General features: G+C 37.3%; 1 protein-coding gene across 6 annotated transcripts; it reads left to right on the forward strand.

Moving 5' to 3' along the window:
* The first annotated feature begins 48 nt into the window (after positions 1–48).
* TRA2B (transformer 2 beta homolog) lies at positions 49–21,480 on the forward strand. 6 transcript variants are annotated; one of them, XM_081027119.1, is made up of 11 exons: positions 54–261; positions 6,277–6,552; positions 10,133–10,237; positions 11,591–11,724; positions 12,913–13,075; positions 14,131–14,319; positions 16,203–16,318; positions 17,397–17,480; positions 19,104–19,163; positions 19,914–19,987; positions 21,067–21,480. In XM_081027119.1, exons 5-11 carry the CDS (start codon positions 13,043–13,045, stop codon positions 21,075–21,077), a joined length of 567 nt encoding a protein of 188 aa, XP_080883245.1. In that variant the 5' UTR covers positions 54–261; positions 6,277–6,552; positions 10,133–10,237; positions 11,591–11,724; positions 12,913–13,042; the 3' UTR covers positions 21,078–21,480. The 6 variants fall into 6 exon arrangements, with proteins under 6 accessions (XP_080883243.1, XP_080883246.1, XP_080883245.1 ...); XM_081027117.1 differs by lacking the exon at positions 10,133–10,237 and having other exon boundaries at positions 49–261; XM_081027118.1 differs by lacking the exons at positions 54–261; positions 10,133–10,237 and adding an exon at positions 1,469–3,773.
* Positions 21,481–23,176: the final 1,696 nt, after the last annotated feature.

Here is a 23,176-nt window from a genome sequence, read left to right on the forward strand (position 1 = left end):
CGAGAAAGCGCGCGTTCCGGGAGGGGGCGGAGCCGGCTTAAGGACGCCACGTCACATCCGGGAGCGTTAGAGCCCGTGTTGAGGCGGTGCGGAGCAGTTCGGTTACCAGCGGGTTGGCAACCAGTGTGTTCTGGGTGGCTGCGGCGGAACCTCTGTACAGAAAGCAAGAGGTTGGCAGCTTCGATTGAAGCACGTCGAGCTGAGCGGCGGCAGCAGCTACGAGTCATGAGCGACAGCGGCGAGCAGAACTACGGCGAGCGGGTACGTAGAAGTGGTGCAGGGGGCAGCTGTGTGGTCCCAGCTTCTTGCGTCTCTTTCTAGGCCCGTCGGCCTCGGACCGGGAGACGGGCGATTTAGACTGAGAAGTCTGAGGCCGGGAGGATGGGAGTCGGTTTTTAAAAGCCTTTGTGGATAGTGTTTTTAGTCGTGAAGGAGACCCCAGGTAGGTTTCTGTGGCCGTGTACCCGAGTCGGCGGTTTTTTCCGTTATAGGGGGGATTAAAGATGGCCGCTGCGTCCCCTCGCTGTTGGGGGAGGGGAGCGGTGTCTCCTTTCGCCGTTGCTCTCCGGCGAAGGCTCGCCGCGGCCATCTTGGGCTGGCGGGCTGGGCGCGCCGCCACAGGCACAAAATGGCGGAGGGGCCGCGCGCCGACGCGGGCCGCGTGGGGCGGGTGGGGAGCGAAGGCTGCGTTGTTTGGGGCCTTCCACCCGACGCGTCGCTTAGGAAAGGGTCGTCCTGTGGGCCCCTGCGGGGTGGAATCGAGTGTGGTGTTGGGCCTTTCGGGATGGGGAGAACTTCACGGAGGCCGACTAGATTCTGGGCCCGTTAGTTGGAGGGGGTTGTGCGTGGGCTTTGTGTCAGGCCTAAGTCGAGTGCTTTCCTTTGATACTGAAAGGGCTCTCGAACCAAACAGTACCCAGATGAAATGGACCCCGAGGTCTCCGTCTTTCTCACTGTATGGAGTAGAGACTTCTCCACGGGATTGTGGAGGAGAAATTGGCGGGCAACGATTTATGACGCCGTCAGTGCCTTTGTTTTGAGGTGTTCTGACGCTGTGCGCCACGGCTAGGGCTTTTCCGTGTTTTTAAGTTCCTCTCCCAGGTTGAGGAGTTCGGTGAGGGTTAGTTACATTTGAGGAGTGAAAGTTCCCAGCGTGATGTAAAACCCGGTTGCGGAGTGTGGGTTCTACTGAAGATGCCACAATATAAGGCTTGCCCCCAAGTCTTAGGTATTTGAAGGTTAAGGAGAATTGGTTAGGGTGATAAAAAAAAACACCACAGAACATGATCGGAATAAGTTGGGTATTTTTTTACGGTTCGTTAACGTTTTTCTTTTTAAGTCTCAATAGTAATTGTCAGGTAAATATATCCAAATACCTTAGCGAACGCGTATAAAACAGATTTGGGGGCGGTTTAAAAGTGAACTCCTGGTACATTAATGAACTTACTCTAACGTGGGAGCCAAACATGTTTTAATTTGGTTTGAACTAATCAAGCCTGGCTTCCACATACTCAGATAAATACTGCCTTTTTACATAGTTCCCTAAGACGATTCTAATGTCACCAATGTGCGATTGTTTTAAGCTCTTGGCTGTGTTACGGTAAGAAAGTTTGGATTGGGCTCAAAAATTGTTACGGCTATGACTTCTATTAATTGTTCCTACCAGTTGAATATACTGTGGAGACTAGTCATTGGTGTTTGGACCGGTCATGGAAAACATAATTTTAAGTCCTCAGTTACTAAATACAATTATTGGGTACTTTGCACTGTTTAGGGACTGCAAAATGACTGGTTTATGACTAGCGGCACTCGATTGAATATACCCGAATAAGTTATTTGTGTCGGTGCGCTTGTGGAGATGAAAAATTGCCCACAGGAAAATAAATTAGTATATTTTACATTGAGGGAGGAAACAATTGTAGGCATTAGGTCCTGGTTTGAGGCAGCTCAGGAGACGTCATCCCATTAAGTTTTTGAAGTGGTTGTATTTTCTTTTAGTAGGGCATATACATCCTAGTGTTTTTCACAATGCTGCTGCATATAATAGGTATCAACTAAATTATTACGGAGTGAAAGTTACAGAGTAACTTAAAACTACATATTAGAAATTAATATTTTTTTCTTACCTAAGAGTCTTGACTTCCTGGAAGAGATTTTCTAAACTGAAGTTGTGGCGTGCTTCTATTTGGTTTGGTGTTTGTTTTGTATGTTGTTTCAAACTAGCCTTTTGGAACCTGAAGTTGTTAGGATAGACCTGAAACACTTGTTGGGTTAAAAAGAATGCTTGGCAAACCATAAAGGTCAATGGAAAAAATTTAAATAAAATGCCATAAAAAGAGGTAGGTAGAACGGTCAGGCCTGATTGGCTACAAATTTTTTTTTGAAAGTGCCTGAAAGCTGAAAAGGGGCATTCAGGGCAGTAATGTTGCCCTGAATGCAACGGTATCCTTGTAGCCTTCCTGGGGCCTGAAAAATTAACTTTCATTCCACTCGAGGCTCTCAAACATTCCAAACTGTTCACATGTCACTAATAGAAATCTAATCAGTTCAACTGTAATCTCCCCCTCATTTATCTAAATCTTTAATAATTCTGACGGACACGGATACACACCCACACACCCAGTGTGACTATTTTTCTCCAATCCTTTAGACATTGGAAGTTAGTTGTTCTTTCCTAAACACAGTGGTTGTGTGTGGGCAATAAATTAAGTTATCCTCAGTTTGGTCACTCTTAGAAGTGGTTTAGCGTGTCCCTCGTGTCCCCCTCGGCTCGTTTTAAATGCATACGTAGGGTGTGTTCTTGAAATTTTGTGGTTTATGTCATACTTAGTTGTATGTCAAAGCCTTTTTTACCTTTTATCTGTAGGATTTTTGGGTCAGTTGATTTACAATTAAAGAGTGTCTATAGAGTTGACTTCCCTGATCTGCCCAAATCCATACAAAAGTAAAATGTTCATCTACAAAACCAAGTTGCTTCCAGTAATTTACAAAAATTGCTCATAAACATTTTTTACAAAGCAGTTGACTTAATCACCTTTGTGGAGAGAGGCACTCTTAGCAGTTATGTCACAATTTGGAAGAATTACGTGATAAAGAGTTTGGTGATATTAGGGAAAATAAATCTTTAGGGCCCAATTATGGTCACAGGGTTTCTGTTATGTAAGGTTTGTTTTTTTGGTCTTGTACTGGCTTAATGTTCTATCTTCTAGGGATTGTAATTTCTTGAGCTTCTACAAATGACTAGAGAATCCAGAAACTAAATAAGGAAATACTAATGTAAAGACCAGATGGTTTTAATTTGTCACGTTATCAAGGTTACAATAGCAAGGAGTTTAAGAAAGTACTGATAGAACATTGGTTATTTTTGTAGAAATGTTTGCAATAGAGGTACATTATCTTTATTTTCTGTAAGAGATGGTTAGCATCGGAATACTATTCCATCAAACTGCTTTTCAGAATCTGCAGTTATCTTCTGCTTAATCTTGGATTCTTTTTGTATTCTTTGTTTTTAGCCCCTAACTCCAAATTCTAATTTTCAAAACTGAAACATCTTAGTCTATTTCTTTCTAGAGAATTCTAGCCATTGCACCAAATTCCTTTAATAAAGAAGTGAGTTGATGTTCATGGGAGGAAATAGTTTGCATTGTATCGCTGAGTGTTTATGTATGAGTCTCTTGAAGAAACCAGATTGTTAACTAAGAATGCTTTAATGTTGTGGATTGTCTGAAACTAAAAGGTGGCATTTTCAAACTGAGATTCCAAGTGATTATAAGGTAAGTACTATTGGTTTTGTGAAAAGATTAAAGAGGAATTCAGATGGTGAGATGTGTATTAAAATGGAATCCCCCTTGTACAAGCTTGCCTTACCCCCTTCGTTATCTCCAATAAAACCCCAAAGCTAAGTGATAAATACTAATACTTTCATAGTTGACTTCACTTTTTTGCCGGAGGACAGAGCTACAGTAATGTATATCTTTTGAGCCTTAGCATTATCTTATGTTGATCAATATTTACACAGTAAATTGTGTGTATTGTTTTCTCACAAGGTACACTGATGGGGTGGTGATGCTTAGGAATTTTAAGTGTCTTGCTCAGTTTAGTTTTGGAGGGCTTTAGTTTCTTACTAGGTCAGTCTTGTTTTTAAGCTGCGAGCCTAAAACAAGTTCTCTACTACAGCAGATTAAGTCTTCAAGTTGTCGAAATCTTTGCTTTGAATTGGGTTTTGGAGGTTATTTTCAGATTGTTACATTTATCAACATAGGTGATCTATTATGATAGCATAGCATGAGGTCCTTTTTTAATTGATTTTTGTGCTTATATACTGGATTTAAAGGTAGTCTTTTAAGAGTCAAGAAACATACTTAAACTTGTTTTTGCTGGAAAGTACTAAATGTTTTATGAATGTAAATGTGAGTGTACTGTTGCAAGAGTTCTCAAAAGTATGGGCTATAGGCATGTCAGGTGATGGTTTTTTCAGAGCGTAAGTCCCAGTCTAAATATTTTTATCCACCCCAACCTTCCAGTAGAGTAGCTGCAGAAAAAGATAAAATAGTTCTTACAGTGATAATGAGTTGGCCTTTATGATAGGGATGAGTTATTCTTTGCTCCCTCCCAATTTTTAAAATATTAATTTGGAATTGACTTCATGAGTTTGCACGTTTTTAATGTTACATGAATTCCAGTTGTAACCCCTAGAATCATTTTAACAGAAACTGTTGATGGAACAAGTTTCTGCTTACTTCTAAGTAGGAGCTCTTAACCAAATATTAGTCCAATAGTTGGTCTTCTGGTTTTAATAAAGGGGCTACTTGAACTTACTTAGTAGCTGAGTTTAAATAAACCTGATATTTGCATTATCTAATACTGTGTTTTGTTCAAATAAAAAGATTGAGAAGTGGTAATGAAATCATAGCAGGAAGGCATCCATATTGAAAAGTTGTGATATCTAGAGCTTTGGCCTCCATTTCAGTATCTCGTGCATCTAAGTTCTTTATCTGTACATAATATTTAGGAGGCCCTACGAGGAAACCTGCTTGGGCATTCTGATTCCACGATTACATTTATGCTGCCAGCAATCATTTCCCATTACATTTTAGTGATGGATATATTAAAAGAAAATCAATTACTGTATAAATAATTGACTTAAAAACTATACTGAAAGTTATGCTTGCTTTCTTACAAAAGACATCACAACACACACTTCCCATGATAGCCATTGCTGTCTTTATGCCCCAGTAGGCATAAAGCATAATTTTTAAAGAAAGGTTCCCCCCCACCCCCCAGAAAGAATAAAAACTAGGAGAGGAAATTGTTGACTGAAATGAAAGACCATACAGTGAAATGCAGGAAAAAGAGGATGTTTAACGAGGGCAGTATTTGTTTAGTGTGTTCAACAGACACTTATACTTTATTGATGTTGTCTTTTTAGTAATTTCAGGAGGTGAGCTGTATTTTTTTCCATTACTGCCACCTTTAAAAGTTGAGTATCTCCTTTGACTGCAGATTTTAATATTTGTTCATTGAGGGGGGAAGTTTACCAAAAAATACTTGAACACCACTGTTGCATTCAAGTTTGTTCTGCTTTCCTTCATAGCTACTTGCATATAGTTGTTTGACTTGATTTTGTCTTTTTATGGTTTCAGTTCTAAATTTAGTAGTTGGACCATTCATAATATAAAATCTGACTACAGCAGCTTTCTCTAGGGGTGGGTTGAACACTTACGTGTCATCCAAATTTTCAGATACCCTGACATCGTCTTTCTACAGAACTCTTTAGATATGCAGTACAAAAATGTGTGACATTAAATACATTTCTTTACCTTATCTAGACACGTCACAATTTGTAAACCTCTTCAACCCTGAGCCTTGCTTGTCAGCATTGTACAAATGAATTGACCGTGCTTTCCTTTCTTGCACTTTTGTATTAACGTGTCACTTTTTGACTAGAAATTTGCTTTTGACACTTAACATATTTTCTACTGATGAATACAGTGTGAAAATGTAATTATAGTCTTAAAATGTTAGGTGAGCACTTCACATTCAACTTAAGCATGATAAAACTATTTGGAGTAGACAAATGAGATTGATTACCGTATATATTTTAGAACCAACAGGGAACTATGTAGTTTCCGTTTTTTTGAGCTGCGTATTGTAGGGTTTTTTTTTTTTTTTTAACCCAACAAAACAAGGGATATTTTTTTTTCTAGTTTCAGTTTTGGCACTGGATTTTATCCTGGAGTTTTAAAATATTCTTCATCCTGTTCTTTTTCTATTAAGGTTAATGTTGAAGAAGGAAAATGCGGAAGTCGTCATTTGACAAGTTTTATAAATGAGTATTTGAAGCTCAGGAATAAGTGAAGCTGAAATTTGAAAAAATAAAAGAAAGAATGCATGCTAATTATCAGACCAGAAGTCCCACTTGTAGAATATTGAGCAATTTGTGTGAAGTGGGGAAGATGAAAGAAGTCAGAATTTGAAACGGAAGAATGAAGAAAAGAAATAAAAATGAAGTTAAGATAAGAAGTAATCTGGAATCAGAAAGCACTACGCTAAGTAATTACTAGTCTGTTTATGTGTCCCTGTATATTTTGCTAAACATGCATGCATTATTTGTTTAATAGAAGAAAATATATACAGGGTAAAGAAGTGCCTTCCAGGGGAAACGTTTAAATTAGGTAATTCTAATTTTAACTTCTTAGACAAATTATTGAAATGCGATTTTAAAAAAGAAATAATCCTTTGTAGTCAAATAGTAGGCAGGAGTGAGCTCTCCAGCTTGGGTAACTGGCTTCATGTTGTTCCTCTACATTTTTTTGTCTTTCTAACTGCTGGTGCTGGGGGGGCATGAGTGAGTACTTCCAGAGTTGGAACTGGTGGTCTGTGCCGCCACTCCCAATCCCTGGACTTCTACAAATGCACTGACCCCTCCCTATCTTTCAGTATTGAAGAATGTATAGTAAAATGTTTTCCAAATTTTCCTAAGGAAGTCACCAGGATAGGTATAGAACCAAACCCTCAAAATCCAAGGAAAGTCTTGAACAGGATAGTTACTTTTGGCATTAAATTAAAACATTAATTTCTTTCCAGATGGCAATAGTGGAAAGCTATGACCACTTAAGCCCTAACTTTAAGATGCATGTGTGTGCTAAACTCACAAGGATGATTCTTAATTCTTTTCTGTTTAATGCTTATTCTAGCTGAATGACAAGGATTACTGCTAAAAATATACTGGCTTCCCTTAGAATAAGGTGGGTTACACAAGTGAACAACAGGGTATCTAGCTCAAAGGTGCTTTATTTCTTTTTCTCATTTTCTGCTATTAACACTTAGCTATTACAATGAAGTGAGAGGTATATAGTAGCTTTATTCTGGTTCATTACTCCCACTTATTGGGAGAATAAATCCAAAAGTTCTGTCGTTTCCTCTTCTGTGTGTTTTGTTTTAGCTGAGTAGGAGAGTCAGATAGTTGGTATGGTGTTACCTTCAGTTGGATGGGATAAGTACACATCAAAGTAATACTTAGTGGTAGCCAACCCACAGCTGTCTTTTGCCCTATTGGGAAAGCCAAGGTTATCACTTCCTGAAATGAAGACAATATAAAAAATTTCCTGAGTTGTCAGATCTTACAGCTAATGGAAAAAGTGGCTTAAATAACATTTCTAGAACGATCCATTTTCTGAGGTTTTAGGGCCTCTTGTCAGTGTGAAATTGACCTTTCTATTATAATTTCTGTAACTTGCAAGCAGAAGGAAGTTATTTCCCGTTATAGGGGACAGTTTCTAGCCTTTGCCCTGATTACTACTTTGAAATTTCTTGCCATGTAGCAACTAATAACATTAATGTTAGTTTTGCATTCTGAATTACAGGTTAGGCAGAGACCTGGGGTAAAAGTGATGTGAATGGATAGTTCTATTCAAGCCCACAGATTCTTCTTTTATTAGGAGACCTGAAAAGTCCTTGGGGGTCCAAAAGAGAAAAGCCTTCTCAGCCCTCAAATGGGAAGAAAGCAGTTTGGGATTTGATTGTATGTCCTAAAGTAGATAGGGGTAAGGCAAAAATAAACATTGATGCTGTTGGACCATCTCATCCATTTGGAATTTTGCCCCCTTGGCCAAAGCATTTCTGAGGGACACCACCCACACACCCGCCATTTAGCAGGTAAAGGGAGAGATAGGCCTCTTGTCATGGGCAATAAGGTGCATGCCCCAGGAGGGCTGATTAATGAATGCCAGGGGCAGGTGGAGCAGAGATGATAGAAATGAAACAATGTTTCAGGAAGGTGCCTTTGCCAATAATAATCAGATAGGATGCATAATAATCAGGTAGGATGCATAAAACTTCAGAAATTGACTAAATCAGTGAGATTTAAGCAGCATCGGAAATATGCTGCTTTTAAGAAATGTAGACACCCAACTCTAGACGCACTAAAATCAGCTCCAGTTTTGGGACTTGTGTTTTTAAATGCTACATAGGTTTACTGCATACCTTTAAGAGCCACAGTTCTAAATCTTGATTTACTTCATCCAGTTTTTAAAAATAATACAGGAGAAACCTAGCGATTGGTTATTCCCACTTTTATCATCTCCTTTCAAACAGTTATTTCTAAGATACTGCCATTTTCAGATTAGGGAGATGGAGATTAAGACATTTTGTTGGAAGGCTGAGTTTTTCCTGATGTGTTCTGTTGGTTATATATTAGTATATGGCTAAGATCCAATCTATAAGAATTTAATCCATTGAGCAGTTTTCAGGGAATTTTTGTCTTTATTTTAATCATGCTAATCTTAAGTTCATGATCCTTTTACTTGAGTTATTTATGTCCAGAGTAGTGCTTCTTTTGGTAGGGTTTTAATATGTTGACACTTAAAGTTTTGTCACCCCTGAAAGTGGACTTTGAGTTTTCCATGTGTGTAGGGGGCTTTCCCAGCGGGTTTTACAGATTTGCCTGTGGATTAAGGTTTAAAAGTTAACTATATGCTTTTAGATTTAACTAATAATTTTAGGTCTCACTTCTTCTAGACAGGTTGAATTTCCTTGCATATACTTCTTAACCAGCTAATGGCCAACATAAGTACAAATGGGTTTAACATGTTTAAGAATATCCATGACAAGTAAAGTAGGTGGAGGCATTGTTTAGGTGTTAGCCTAACTAAATGTCAGTGTAGAAGGGAAAATCTTTGCGGTCTGATTTTTTTCCCCCTATTCCTGCTCTAAAAAGGATTGCTCACAAGATCTCTCTGCATATAGCCAGTTAGTTTTAGAGCCTAAGTGAAAAGTCTTACAATTTTAGAAGTACTATCTCAGTGGACAGACTGGTAAAAAGTATTTCAGCTTGGAATAAGGCTGTTTTGTTTAATGAAGGAAGAGGCTTACGTTGACTTTCTATGCTCTCTTTATACTCAGATCCTTAGACTGATTGGTTTCTATTAACTACAATAACTTTATTGGTAATCTTTTAACTCACAAGTTGTTTTCTTTGGTTTCTATGGTTGTTACGGTTCCATGAAGTAATCTTTCTAGCAATGGAATGAACAAAGGCATTTAGTAATTTTTGGGTCCCTATTACTATCTTCTAGGTTAGCTTTTGCCTGTGGTAGAAACTATAGCCCCAGTTTTGAGAACTACTTTGTCCAAGGTAGGAAGTGAGGTGAAATGTGCTTTTAATGTCCCAATGTTCAGACTATTCACAGAAAGCCAAGGGATTGTTAATTCTGGTCCCTAAAGCTACAGTACATCTTTTTAACTATTACTTGGTATTAAAGGCAGCCCTTTTCATTCATAATCAAAAGTACCATCTTTTTCTTTGAATCTCTTTACAGTCATTCTTGGGGGGAGGAGTGGAAAGTGCCACATTTCGTATCATCACACCATGTTTTATAATGACTTTGAAATCTTGTAAGAAAGTTTCTAAAGTAGTTTTCGGCCTAGACACCAGAACTCATTTTACAGGCTGAGTTACTCTTCCCTGTTCTGATCTTCAAATTTTAACTTGTGTCATGCTTTTTTTTTTTCTCCCTTGGGTGACATAGAAAGGAACTTCCTAATTTTCTCCATTATGCTGTAAATCACAGAACATATTCTAAAATGTTTTTGGCTATAATTTAAAATAATCACATATCTTCTATCCTTTCAGGAATGGCCAGAAAATTCTAAAGGTCTACCACACAGGGAGGTGTCTATAACTTTTATCCAGCAGCGTCAACATTGATTCTTAATCCCTACAGTGACTTATTGTAAGGTTGGTTCCTTTTGCGTTGGCCAAGAAAATTCTGAAGGTCTACCACACAAGGTAGTCTCTGATAACTTATCCAGCAGTTTCCACATTGATTCTTCTATAGTGACTTCTAAGGTTGATTCCTTTTGCGTCTGCCCATTTTTACTCTACTCTGGGTGGAAAGACTCACTAGAGTATGCCTTTTAATTTGCCTAACGAAGATAACCTGTAATAAAGGTTGTTTTGCTTGATGATACCTGAGTTAGCTGTCAGACTGAGTGGGTGTTCTCTTTATCCAGTTTTGGTGCATTGGTAGACCTTTTTTCTGGTGCCTTTACTTACTACATGTGTATGCCTTTTCTGCTGATTAGTTGCCTAGTTAGCTGTTTACCCATTCCATGGCTATTTTTTTTTTAGAGATCTTTTTTGTGCCACTTACCTATTGGCTTAGTCCTAGTTTTGATTGGGAAACCTCTGGGTATATAGTATATACCTAGACTTTGATTTTTGCATGTAGTTCCTGAACTCTCCCTTTCTGAGCCTAGATGAGGAGCCCTTGATTTTAATCTGTTCTGGTTTTAATACGTCCTTCAGATAACTTTTTAGCTTATTTTCAGTTCCCCCAGTTTGCCCTGGCTCAACTCCATTTAGCTGAGGAAGCTGTAACTCCCTGGCACCCTCTGCTCTCCTTGCCTTTGCATAATTCACTGCCTTTCTACTGTAGCTCCATCCGGTTGCTTTGTTTACTTAGGGGCCTCCCACCATGGTTGGAAGAAATAGGGTCTTAAACAGGGTCTCGTGTCCTTCAAGCTGGTCCTTGCTTTCCACTACTAGGTTTCTGCCTTTTTCTAGGACTTGTATAGATTATCCTTGTCTCTCTTCCCACTGCTGAACAATCAGTATAATTTGAAAAGTTGAGGTCTTAATAGATCAAAAACATTTTAAAAGTAAGTTTTATGGATTTCATAGGCTTTTGTTTTATAGATGGCAACATACTTGAAATAGGTGTAAAGTATAGGTGTCATAGTTAATAATAAGGTTCTTTCTCACCCTAGTCTTTATGGAGTCACATTCCCAAAACACAGTCCTTGGACAGTTCCTCAACTGCTTGGCTTTGACACCCCTTTCTGAAGAGACTGGGGTCAGTTAACTCTTATCACTGCTCCAAAAAAAAGGTGAAAGTTCAAGTTAATTGACTTATGTCCATTGGAGCAATGTAACTATGAATACCAGGTATAATTCAGTTCCTGCCCTTACCTATGTTTTCTTATCTTGGAAGGGGATTGCTTTCCCTCACCATTTATCTTAACAGCAGATTATTTGTTTTTAAAGTTGCCCAGAAAGTATACAAATTAAACTTTTGACATCTACGTGTAGGAATCCCGTTCTGCTTCCAGAAGTGGAAGTGCTCATGGATCTGGGAAATCTGCAAGGCATACCCCTGCAAGGTCTCGCTCCAAGGAAGATTCCAGGCGTTCCAGATCAAAGTCCAGGTCCAGATCTGAATCTAGGTAAGAAAGACTGTCTTGGGATTTTCTTCTGTGTTACTCTTGGCTTTGAAATTGGTGTGTGGTTTGTAAACTAGGAAGTTAGAGAGGATTAGATTATTTGTTGGCCTGTTTATTAATATTGGTACTAAAAATGAACTTAATTTTAAGTTCTGGGAGACCGAAGACTAAGTGGTTAAGAGCCTGGGCTTTTTGAGTTAGGCTTCAAATCTTACCTCTATTTTTTCTGGCTTGGGCAGATTACTTAACCTTTTTTCACCTTAGCTTCCTTATCTATAAAGGCAAATTCATAATAGTACCAGTTCTTCAGAATTGTTGTGAGGCTCCACTATGAGTTTAAGTAAACTTTTACTAATAAGGCAAATGTACTGCAGAATATTGGCTTTCGATAACTACAATTCTTGATAAATAGTTGTAGTCCAGTATTACAACATGTATGTATACAACAAAAGTAATGCAGAGCACTTTTGATGTTGGTCCAGAGTAGGCTATATGTCCTGGTTTGCCCGGACAGCCCCAGTTTATGCCTGTTGTCAACACAGCACCCCTTTTTGCTTACATGTCCTGCCTGGTTTAGATAACAATTGTTGATTTTAAAACACTGCTGGAGGAAACTACTGTGGTGGTGATTCTCACTTAAATGAATGATGGTCATAATAGGGGAAGCAAAACTGTGGTATTCTAAGGGGGAAAGGTAGGCGGTAGTTAAGCTAGTAGGAAATGCATGTTTTATGATTTTCAAGATATTGAGTGTGTTGATTTTAATTTCTTAATTTCATTTTAAGAAATGATGGAAGGGAGCTAGTAGTGGGTTTTTGAAAAAATTATTTTTAAACTGCAGTTACTTTTGCACCAATCTAGTAGTTGATACTCAATTATTTTATATTAGTTTCATGTGTGCAAGCTCTTAGTGGTTTTACCATGTTTCCCCAGAAATAAGACCTAGCCGGACAATCAGCTCTAAGGCGTCTTTTGGAGCAAAATTAATTTTGCTCCAAAAGACGCCTTAGAGCTGATTGTCCGGCTAGGTCTTAGGACTACTGATACAGAAGAAAACTTGATTCCACTTAGTTGGTACCACGTATGCCTGCATTGTGTTCCGTCTTCTGGAGTTAGAATATTAAAATAAATAATTGAAAGCTTTGTCTTGTCAGCTTATTTAGTCATAACCTTTAATCCTTTGTTTTATAGGTCTAGATCCAGAAGAAGTTCTCGAAGGCATTATACAAGGTCAAGATCTCGGTCTCGCTCCCATAGACGATCCCGTAGCAGGTCTTACAGCAGAGATTATCGAAGACGTCATAGCCACAGTCATTCTCCCATGTCTACTCGCAGGCGTCATGTTGGGAACCGGGTAAGATGAAAAATACCATTTTTGAAGCAGTGGATTGTCTAAAGCCATTTTATTAATACAGGTCTATCTCTTTGGCTTTGTTTTGTGTTTTGGAAATTAGAATTGATTTTGACTGGAGCCTTAGCAGTGAATACATGAGTTACCTCTTGGGGCTTTAGTGTTTTGAGAAGTTTCCTGAGTTTCTTTTAATATACCTTCTACATAATACACTTCTGACTTTCCTGTTTGTATGTAAACAAGTTTCTTTCAGGTATTAAGGCTTTTCTTGTCTTTCACGAAAGGTTGCAAATGAGGTGGCAGTTAGTGTAACTTCTATTGTGATTTCATTGTATAATCCGAGTGGTTTTGTAGGGTGTATGAATTTGGTTTTGATTGGAATGGGATATGTAGTAAATAAATGAAAACTTTGGGTAAATTCCTTATAGCAACTGGATTGGCAGCAGTATGTGTCTCATTTTTCTTACAATTGGAAGCTGCTTAACTGTTAAAATAGTTTCGTACATCTCTTTGGTTTCACTCATGTGTATGTGTGAATACTTGTGTATATTATGTTTCTAAAAATAGAATCAAGGTGAACATGCCATGCCCTGCTATATCTTTAGCAGTTCAGACCAAGTTTGTAAGTGGTATATCTTAATTTAGTGTTTTTAATAGTTTATCATTTATTTCATTTGTCTGGTTTGTAGAGATAATGCTATTATGATTATCCTTATGCCTACATATTGTGAATCTGCTGGCATTTCTTAGAATAAATTCCTAGAAGGTGAATCCATCAGGAATATTGCCCTTTAAATCGCCCATGAAAAAGCCAGTTTGCTTTTCAATAGTATGTGCTCCTGTTGCCCTCCACTTAATTCTAGGGTTGAAGTTATTCCTTTATTAATCCTTTATGTCCATTCTTAAATATACTAGTAGCACTTGCTGTAACATGTTAATTTTAAGTCTTTATCTACTTTTATTGGTAGTGACATTTTTGGCTAATTGATGTGTGGTTCCCTTTTTCTTAAATTTTGATTGAGACATTTTAAAGTCCAAATCCATTTTTCTATTTCTAGGCAAATCCTGATCCAAATTGTTGTCTTGGAGTATTTGGATTGAGCTTGTACACTACAGAAAGAGATCTAAGAGAAGTGTTCTCTAAATATGGCCCCATTGCTGATGTGTCTATTGTATATGACCAGCAGTCTAGACGTTCAAGAGGATTTGCCTTTGTATATTTTGAAAATGTAGATGATGCCAAGGAAGTAAGTAAAAGCCTACCTATACCTCGTAAAATACCAGTCCTATTGTAAACTCCAGGTACCTATGGCCAAGTACTTGGGTAAAGACAATTTTTGTTTTTACATTGTAAATAGATACATAATTGTAGCTTGAGTTAAAGGAAATGCATCCTTCTGGGAACAGATTGGCGTCAGTAATACTTTGAACTTCTATTTCAACTTCCTGTGGAAAATTTCAGATATACAGAATAACAGAAAAGTATGACATATGATAATTGGTTCTATCACCCCCACCCCCAAACTTTTCAGTATTTAACAACTTGTGGCTTGCTATACTCCGACTCAGTCCACCCACCACCACCACCACATTATTTTAAATAAATCCCGACATCATCCATGACTGTTCACAAATGTGATACATGTCTACATAAAAGGTATCTAAAATATGAGAATGTTGATACTCTTAGAAGATTTAATCAGTATCTACACTGGAGGAATTTTTTAGAACGGAGAAAAATAAGTTACAACTCAGGAAAAAGGAATAGGTTTTGTGTGTATATTGGCAAAGTGATTTCATAGTTAGATGTTAATTGACTTGAGGTGGAATGTAGGAAGTAAAACAACCTGTAGTATGTAGACTAAAAGTGGAGTGCACGAATCTGGGCCATATTTTTAAATTTGGGTTTGGGACTCATGATAATAGGTGAAATCATTTCCAAGGGAAGTATAAGAAAAGGCTTGGGAAACAATGACAATTAAGAGATAAATATTGAGATAAGGAATTCAGCTCTAGATAAAACAGTTCTTTACGGAAAATTACCGTAATTTTTGAAAACTGTAAGAATAACCTGATCTAAAGAAAAAATCGAAAGCTGGATCCAAGTAATTACAGTGTATGACTATGAGATCTGAGAAACTGGAAATATGCTTTAAGAAGTCATTCCAGCTTCATTTAGTAATAATTTATGCCTAGAGGTATAAATAGGATTTGCCAAGGTTACTAACAGCATAGGCTTGATTTCCCTAACATTTTGGTACAAGATCACAGTTAGCTTTGTGAAGAATAGCATATTACATCTGAATCCATAATGTCAGAAACTGTTTTCTGAGGTTTAAACTTTCAAAGTAGAAAATGGCATTATTGGAATTAGAAATTTATATTCTATTTAGGTGAAGGGTTTTTGGTTTAATTATGAACAAACTGCAACTAAGTCTTTGGTATGGGATTTTTGTTTTGTTATGAAGTGTGTACTCTTTCAGTTAATTGTATATTCTAGATGAAAGAACTATATGTAGCTGTCTTCATTCCACCTTTTTGCTTCCATAGCAGGGATCCATCAACTTTTCTCTAAAAAAAATTAGTAAATATTTGGGGTCTTATGAGCTATAGGCTATCAATCACAACATTTCAACCCTGCAATTGTAATGCAAAAAACAGCCATAGACAATATATAAATTAATCAGTGGGGCTGTGTCCCAATAGAACATTATTTGAGGTCACTAAATTTGAACCTCATATAATTTTCAGTTATGAATTTTCCTATCCATTTAAATTTTTAGCTCATGGGTCATAGTTTGCAAATATGCACTGCTTTAGAGGTAGAAGCACTAAATTTGTGGTTCGGTGCCATAATTTCTTCAAGTATTTCATGGGTTAAATTGGTCTTTTTTGATACATTTCTGAGTTTTATGACTAGTTTTTACAAATAAAACACTTCATAGGGGAAACAACAGCATGTTAATACATTATAGGCCAGTTATGTTCTGACCTACATTAAAGGAGTTAATGCACCTAATAAATATCCAGTTGGACTTAGAGATATTGGATACTTTTGGCTTTCTCCAAGATTTTGTGTGTGTGTGTGTGTGTGTGTGTGTATGTGTAACAACTTAATTATCTTTTGAAGGCAAAAGAGCGTGCCAATGGAATGGAGCTTGATGGACGTAGAATCAGAGTTGATTTCTCTATAACAAAAAGACCACATACCCCAACACCAGGAATTTACATGGGGAGACCTACCTAGTAAGTTTATTTTCAAGGTAAAAAATTTGATGGCTCAGTATATTCACTTGTCCCAGAAATACATGTTCTGGGGGGAAATCTTTGGCATTTCATCTAATCCTGCCACAGTAAAAATCATTTTTCCTGTTTTTCTTAATGGGCTAAAACTATTGGATATGATATATTCAGTGGAAATTTTGTGCCACAATTTCTGATTGACACCATTACATAAATGCCATCCCACTTTATCATAAAGAAATGCTATGTTTGACTTCGCTTGGTAGTTAAATGTTCCTTGTTAGATCATTGTTCCCATAATGGAAACTTAATCATTATAGGTAAAATGAAGTTTGTATAAATCATACTCCCAAGTAGTTTTTGTTTCCTTAAGTATAGTGGAAAAAAAGGACTCCAGTTTTTGTACTGAACGGGTACAGGATACATTTTTCATGTCATCATTCTTACCAGTGTGTATTATTGACAGAAAGCTCTAAATTGAATTGATTTTTAAATTTAATGTTATTATTTAAGGTAGAGGAAGTGTACCATAATTGCCATGTTGTTTTTTAATAGGCCGAATATTTTCCCACTCAAAACTATATTCTCCATATGAAATTGTTTCTCTACCTCTAGGGAAAGTGGGGGATTGGCAAATTGACTTAGTTGAAAGCAAGTTAGTAGAATATGTGTACTTCCTTAATCAAAAGATTATAGAAATCGTATGTACATTGTTACCGGGGGAAAGGGGGCAGTGTTCATCCACTATCAGAATTCAAATGGGAGTAATACTCATTTTTCAGTTAATTCATAGACATGTCTTTTCTGATTGATACATTATCAGGAGAGGCCTATGAGTTGATAATTGTGAGTTGTTAGTTGTATCTTTTTTTTTTTTGCCTAGGACAAGAGAATAAAGCAATTGCCCAGTCATGTCCGTAGAGTTTGGCTGTGTGGGTTGTGTTACCCTTTTAAGATCAAATGTTCATAGCATCATTCTGCTGTTAATAAATATCTGAACAGTTTTTAACAGCAAAAGTCATGTCTAGGAAAATAGGGACGGCCACTTGAGACTTTTATTAAGATACGTTATTATTCATAGTGGCAGCTCACGCCGTCGTGATTACTATGACAGAGGATATGATCGAGGCTATGACGATCGGGACTACTATAGCAGATCATACAGGTAAGCTAACGGTAATACGACGTTATAAAATGGTGCCAAAAGTTTGAAGGAAGCACCAACTCTTCTGAATCAGGTGTAACTGAGCAGCACTCCGCGTGCTTTACTCTTTATAATATAAAAGCATTTCTTTGTTATACTAAGAAATCTAGAGTTAGCGTTTAAACCAGATTTTAAGGTTATGTATCTTTAACATAATACGTATATTTCTCTTCAAACATCCAGTGTAAACCAACCAAAATACCTGGTATCAAGCATAAGAGTGGAAATAAAATTATTTTGCCATTTATAAGACGTATTTTATGGCGCAAATCTGTGAGGGAAAAATAAGGATGTGCATTATACATTATACTGATTCCATCTTTATATAAATGTTTTTAATTTTTTAATTTATGCTTATGAGTTAAAAGTGAAACTCTAGAAATCAATAATGATATCCATATGCAAAAGAATACCCTGGAATACAATAATGGTTTTGTTGAACTTAGGACAAACTTGGAACGACGAAGACTTGTTGGTCTTCTCTGATGCGTAAATATTGTACATTTATTACTGGTACATAAAATGTCCTCCACTTTGTATCTGTTCTTGTGTCCTGTAATTATTTATTACATGAAATTTTTTACACCATGATATGTTAAAAAATAAATGCTAAAATTCCTTTATAATACAGAAAACAAGTACCTAAATGTAAACAAAAATTTGAAATAAATTAAAATTGGTTTCCTCTGAAAGTTTGGCCTAAAAACGTGGGTGCACATTATACATGGCAAAATGCGATACAGACCATATACTTCAGTTTTTCCCTTTTTAAAGGTTGTTTTGTTTTCCCTCAAGCAAAATAAGCTACATGAAGCAATTTTTTGTCTATCTAATGTATCGTGCACACTAGAAGTTAAGAGAAAACTGGTTCTTAAGAGTCCATAAATATAAGAACAGTAAGAGATTTTTCATTACCAAAATACTGATACATTTTTAGGGGGTGGTAGACAAATGTCCATCATACTTGGAAAAACAAAATATGTCTTTGAGGATATTTTTCAAAGATAAAAATGAAGTACAAGTTTCCTTTATTTTAGCAGCAACAGGTAATTTAGAACTCTGCCTTACTTGTCAAAATGTAAATTGTGTAATAATTATTGACCGCAGGAATCCATGATACCTTATTTTGGTGTGGTGCAGTATGAATGTTTTTTCCACGCTATTTGGTAATGTTTTAAGAAGTTGACAGTTGTCGATGTGTTACTGTCTGTGGGTATGGGTTGTCAAGGGTGCCCCTGACATTTTTGTCTGTTTTGCTGTGGACAGAAAACCTTCCTCCGCACCCCCTTAGAGCACTTTTGCATTAAGTGGCTATTGGGGGATTGATTTGTGGAGGCTGAGAAAATTAAGATTGCAGATTTGATTTTTAATTGAGCATTGACTTAGAATTGTTGTTTGTGTTAATATTTGTTCTAGCCACCAGAGAGCTCTGCCAGTTTGTGAGGAGGGTGACAAAAGGAGCTCTTTATCACTTTACTTAAAAGAAACTGGCTTTCATTTCTGCTCTCAGAGTTTGCATTTTCCTGCATGAATTGTATATTCTTTCAAAAACTCATAAAAATTAATGTTTTTCTGCCTTCACAGAGGAGGAGGTGGAGGAGGAGGAGGCTGGAGAGCTGCTCAAGACAGGGATCAGATTTACAGGTGTGCCAGGGGAGGGTTTAAAATCTGTACAGCAGTAGAATGGCTTACACAAAGACACTCCATTACTGGTGTTTTGCTTAGTTAAGTTTTAAGTGGCATTGCACAAAATTAGATTGCATGAAGTTCATTAAAATATTGTAACTGAAACCCAAGGACGATGTGTCCATTTATGCTTTTGCAGAAATTAATTGGGCTTTTACTAGGTAATTACTCAGTGGTACCATTTTGTACTTTAATGAATGATGTTACAAATTAAGGTCATTGATACCCATGGTATTTTCAGTCTTTATTCTTAATAGCTATCCTCTTGGACTTTTAATTTGTTTGCTTTTTAATAAGCATCTCAGAATAAGCAATGAACACTCAAGTCAGTCAGTCTTAGATAAAGGAAACCATTTTGATACACTAAGGAGATTTGTTTTGGGTGTTCATGAGGGTATGGTTGGAATTAAGTGGGAAAGAATATTTTTCTTTAATATTTTAATAGAATTTAAAATGGGTTAGATGATCAATAGATGAAATAAGAGTATTTAACCTCATAGTTTGCTTATTTGGTACTGGGCCTGATATGTGTTACATTCTCAGGACTGAAACAGACCTTGAAATCCCATTACTGATGCAAAGTTTTTGATGGTCAGTGATGGCCTCCTAGTTTTAGAAACTGATAAGGGGATTCTGTATAATCTTGATATGTCATTTAGTCTAATTGTGATCTGTGGAGCCTTAGACGATCTTGACATTTGTTTACAGAAGACGGTCACCTTCTCCTTACTATAGTCGTGGAGGATACAGATCACGTTCCAGGTCTCGATCATACTCACCTCGTAAGTTTTTGTCTTGATATGATTTAGTTTATATATTGTAATAGTACAGCTTGCCCTCGCTTACCAAACCATAGTAGAGTAACTATTTCTTTAGCAGAAAAGGGGTTGGTTCTCAAGTAGTTTTATCAATAACACAGACACACACACATCCCACTCCCGTTTTATGTATAGGGAGGGTTCCAGAAAGTATGAAAACAACTTTTGGAATCTTTCTCTTGTTGCTAATTAATATAGTAAATACATAGTATATTGTCACCATTTGTAGCTTTTTTTTTTTAGATTGGGAACATCTAAGTAACTTAAAACCTTAACTCTTAGATTGAGTTATACTTCCCCAAATATTTATTGCTTCACTTCGTTCTCTCGTTTCTAGTGTAACTTAATTTTTTTTTTTAATGAATAATGCGGCTGTGAACGTCCGTGTGCAAGTTGTTTTTTTTTTTAAAGATTTTATTGGGATTGGGGAACAGTGTGTACTTCCAGGACTTTTTTCCAAGTCAAGTTGTTGTCCTTTCAGTCTTAGTTGTGGAGGGTGCCATTCAGCTTCAAGTTGTTGTCGTTTCAGTCTTAGTTGTGAGGGGCGCAGCTCAGCTCCAGGTCCAGTTATCGTTGCTAGTTGCAGGGGGTACAGCCCACCATCGGCTGCGGGAGTCGAACAGGCAACCTTGTGGTTGAGAGGACGCACTCCAACCAACTGAGCCATCCGGGAGCTCAGTGGCAGCTCAGCTCAAGGTGCCGTGTTCAGTCTTAGTTGCATGGGGCCGAGCCCACCATCCCTTGCGGGACTCAAGGAGTTGAACCGGCAACCTTGTGGTTGAGAGCCCACTGGCCCATGTGGGAATTGAACTGGCAGCCTTCGGAGTTAGGAGCATGGAGCTCTATCCGCCTAAGTCACCGGGGCTGGCCTCTAGTGTAACTCTTACGTGAAGGTCTTCCTCTGTTTCCACAGAAGAGAATCTGGTACATAGGAATTCCCTAATGGCAGAACAATCTGAAATTCTCACCATTAAACTATACTTGAAATCGGTTCCATTAGTAATGATGCATATTTATATATGTATATACTTTTTTCTTCCCAGGTCGCTATTAAAGCATGAAGTTGACTTTCTGAAACCTGCCCTAGAGTTGGGATATTGTTTGTGGACAATATTTTTTATTGTCTCCTGTTTAAAAAGTGAACAGTGCCTAGTGAAGTTGGGTGACTTTTACACCTTTTATGATGACTACTTTCGGTGGAGTTGAAATGCTGTTCTCATTCTGCATTTGTGTAGTTCGGTGCTTTGTTCAAAGTTAAGTGTTTTCAGAAAAGTATGTTTTGCATGTATTTTTTTACAGTCTAAATTTTGACTGCTGAGAAGTTTCTATTGTACAAAACTTCATTTAAAAGGTTTTTCTACTGAATCCAGGGTATTCTGAAGATCGAAGCCTGTGTGTAAAATGCTACCAAATGGCAAAAAGCAACAATAAAGTTTGATTTTTACTTTTCTTTCTAACATCAGTGGTTAGCAGAACTGTTCAGATTAGGTTGTCAGTAGTAAATTCAAGACAAAAACACCAGTTTTCCTCCGGTCCATGAAACATACCATACTTAATATACCTGCAATTAAGTGTTAAAAAATTAAGCTCTGTAACTCAGTACTGCTAGTATTAGAACTAAAGATCTTTCAATACAGCAAATGCTTAATGCTTCTATAATGTGGATTTGTCAGCCTTTGTGTAATCTGTATTATAGCAGGGAGTAAGACGAGTTAATACAATATAAGCCTTAAAAAGGCTATTTCTTAAAGCTGTTATAAGGGGATAATGGTATTTCAACTGGTTATCAGCAAATGACATTACATTCCACCATAAATGTACTCTCTTTCTAGCTTTTAGACTGAAAAAAACTGGGTGCTTCAGAGTTTGGGGAAAAAGAAGGGAACACTAACGTGTTGTGGGGGAATTGAAGACTGCCTGTTCATTTTTTAAATATTATTTTCAGGTCCTTTGCTTACCAGAGGAGGCCCAATTTCACTCAAATGTTTTGAGAACTGTGTTAAATAAACGCAAATGAAAAGAGTAAAAGGCTGGTACAACTCAGTTTACAAAGAAGGTTTTGTTTTTTTAACGTTATTTATAGAGTTCATTTATAGTTTTTAGTCCCTCGTGCAGTATCCCTTGAGCTGAGTATATTCTTTGTGCTGTTTAAAAAGAAATATATTCCTGGAGTGAGGAATGAGGTATTGCAGTGATCACCACCACTTGGGAACGACATTGTATTAGATTATTCTTCACACTTGCTCTAATGGTGCCTGAAATGCATGTTCTCAATATTGTTTCTTCCAAATTTTTGGTGTTTTTCACGGCCACTTCTAGGGAAATTGCTACAGGCAGGTGATATAATTCTATTGGCCTGCTGGCCTTTATAGTGCAGACATATCTAAAATAGTGCAGGTTTGGTTCCAGATCATCGCAGTAAAGTGCGTCGCTTGAATGTTCATTTCCCAGTGCATATAAGTTACATTTATACTATAGCCAATAAAGTATGCAATAGCATTTTCTTTAAAAATTACATAACCTTAATTTTGAAATACTTGATTGATAAAAAGTTAATGATCTGAGCCTTCAAGTCCTTGCTTTTGCTGGTGGTAGGTCTTGTGTCAATATTGGGGAAAACACAATATCTGCAAAAACACAAAACAAGGTTTGTCTGTACTTCTGTATCATTTAGTAAGCACTTCACAATTACTCATTTAGCCTGTAGCAATCATAATGTGGAGTTATTGACCTTATATCACACAGCTAGCTATTAAAGTACCAATGCCAAGATCAGAACCTGGGCAGTCTCAATCCAGTTACCGTGTTTCCCCAAAAGTAAGACATGGCCAGACAATCAGCTCTAATGCGTCTTTTGGAGCAAAAATTAATATAAGACCTGGTGAGTAAAAAATTAATATAAAGCCAATGTGAGTAAAAAGAGATGGCTGTAAGATAGGTGGGTAAACGGCCACATCCTTTTTATGATTTTTATAGACAAGGAAATTGGCTTTTACTCATGATTTGGTGGGAAGTTGGGATTGGTGGTGCTGAGCAGAAGAGTAACAATTTCATAAAAGGCCGAGCAGTGGTAATAAGAATGAGCTCTCGAATCTAGTGATGAAAGTCATGCATATAGGTTATTTTATCCTATGGGAGGTCTACTGAGTCGTG

Source organism: Rhinolophus hipposideros (assembly GCF_964194185.1).
Source record: "Rhinolophus hipposideros genome assembly, chromosome: 2".
NCBI classification, from domain to species: Eukaryota; Metazoa; Chordata; class Mammalia; order Chiroptera; family Rhinolophidae; genus Rhinolophus; species Rhinolophus hipposideros.

Bases quoted from the DNA above. Each gene is read 5' to 3' on its own strand.
- TRA2B (XM_081027115.1), top strand. From the start codon at position 226: ATGAGCGACAGCGGCGAGCAGAACTACGGCGAGCGG. The intron at 11,725-12,912 runs GTAAGAAAGACT...TTTGTTTTATAG, and splicing joins AGGTCCAGATCTGAATCTAG to GTCTAGATCCAGAAGAAGTT. The intron at 17,481-19,103 runs GTAAGCTAACGG...CTGCCTTCACAG, and splicing joins TACTATAGCAGATCATACAG to AGGAGGAGGTGGAGGAGGAG.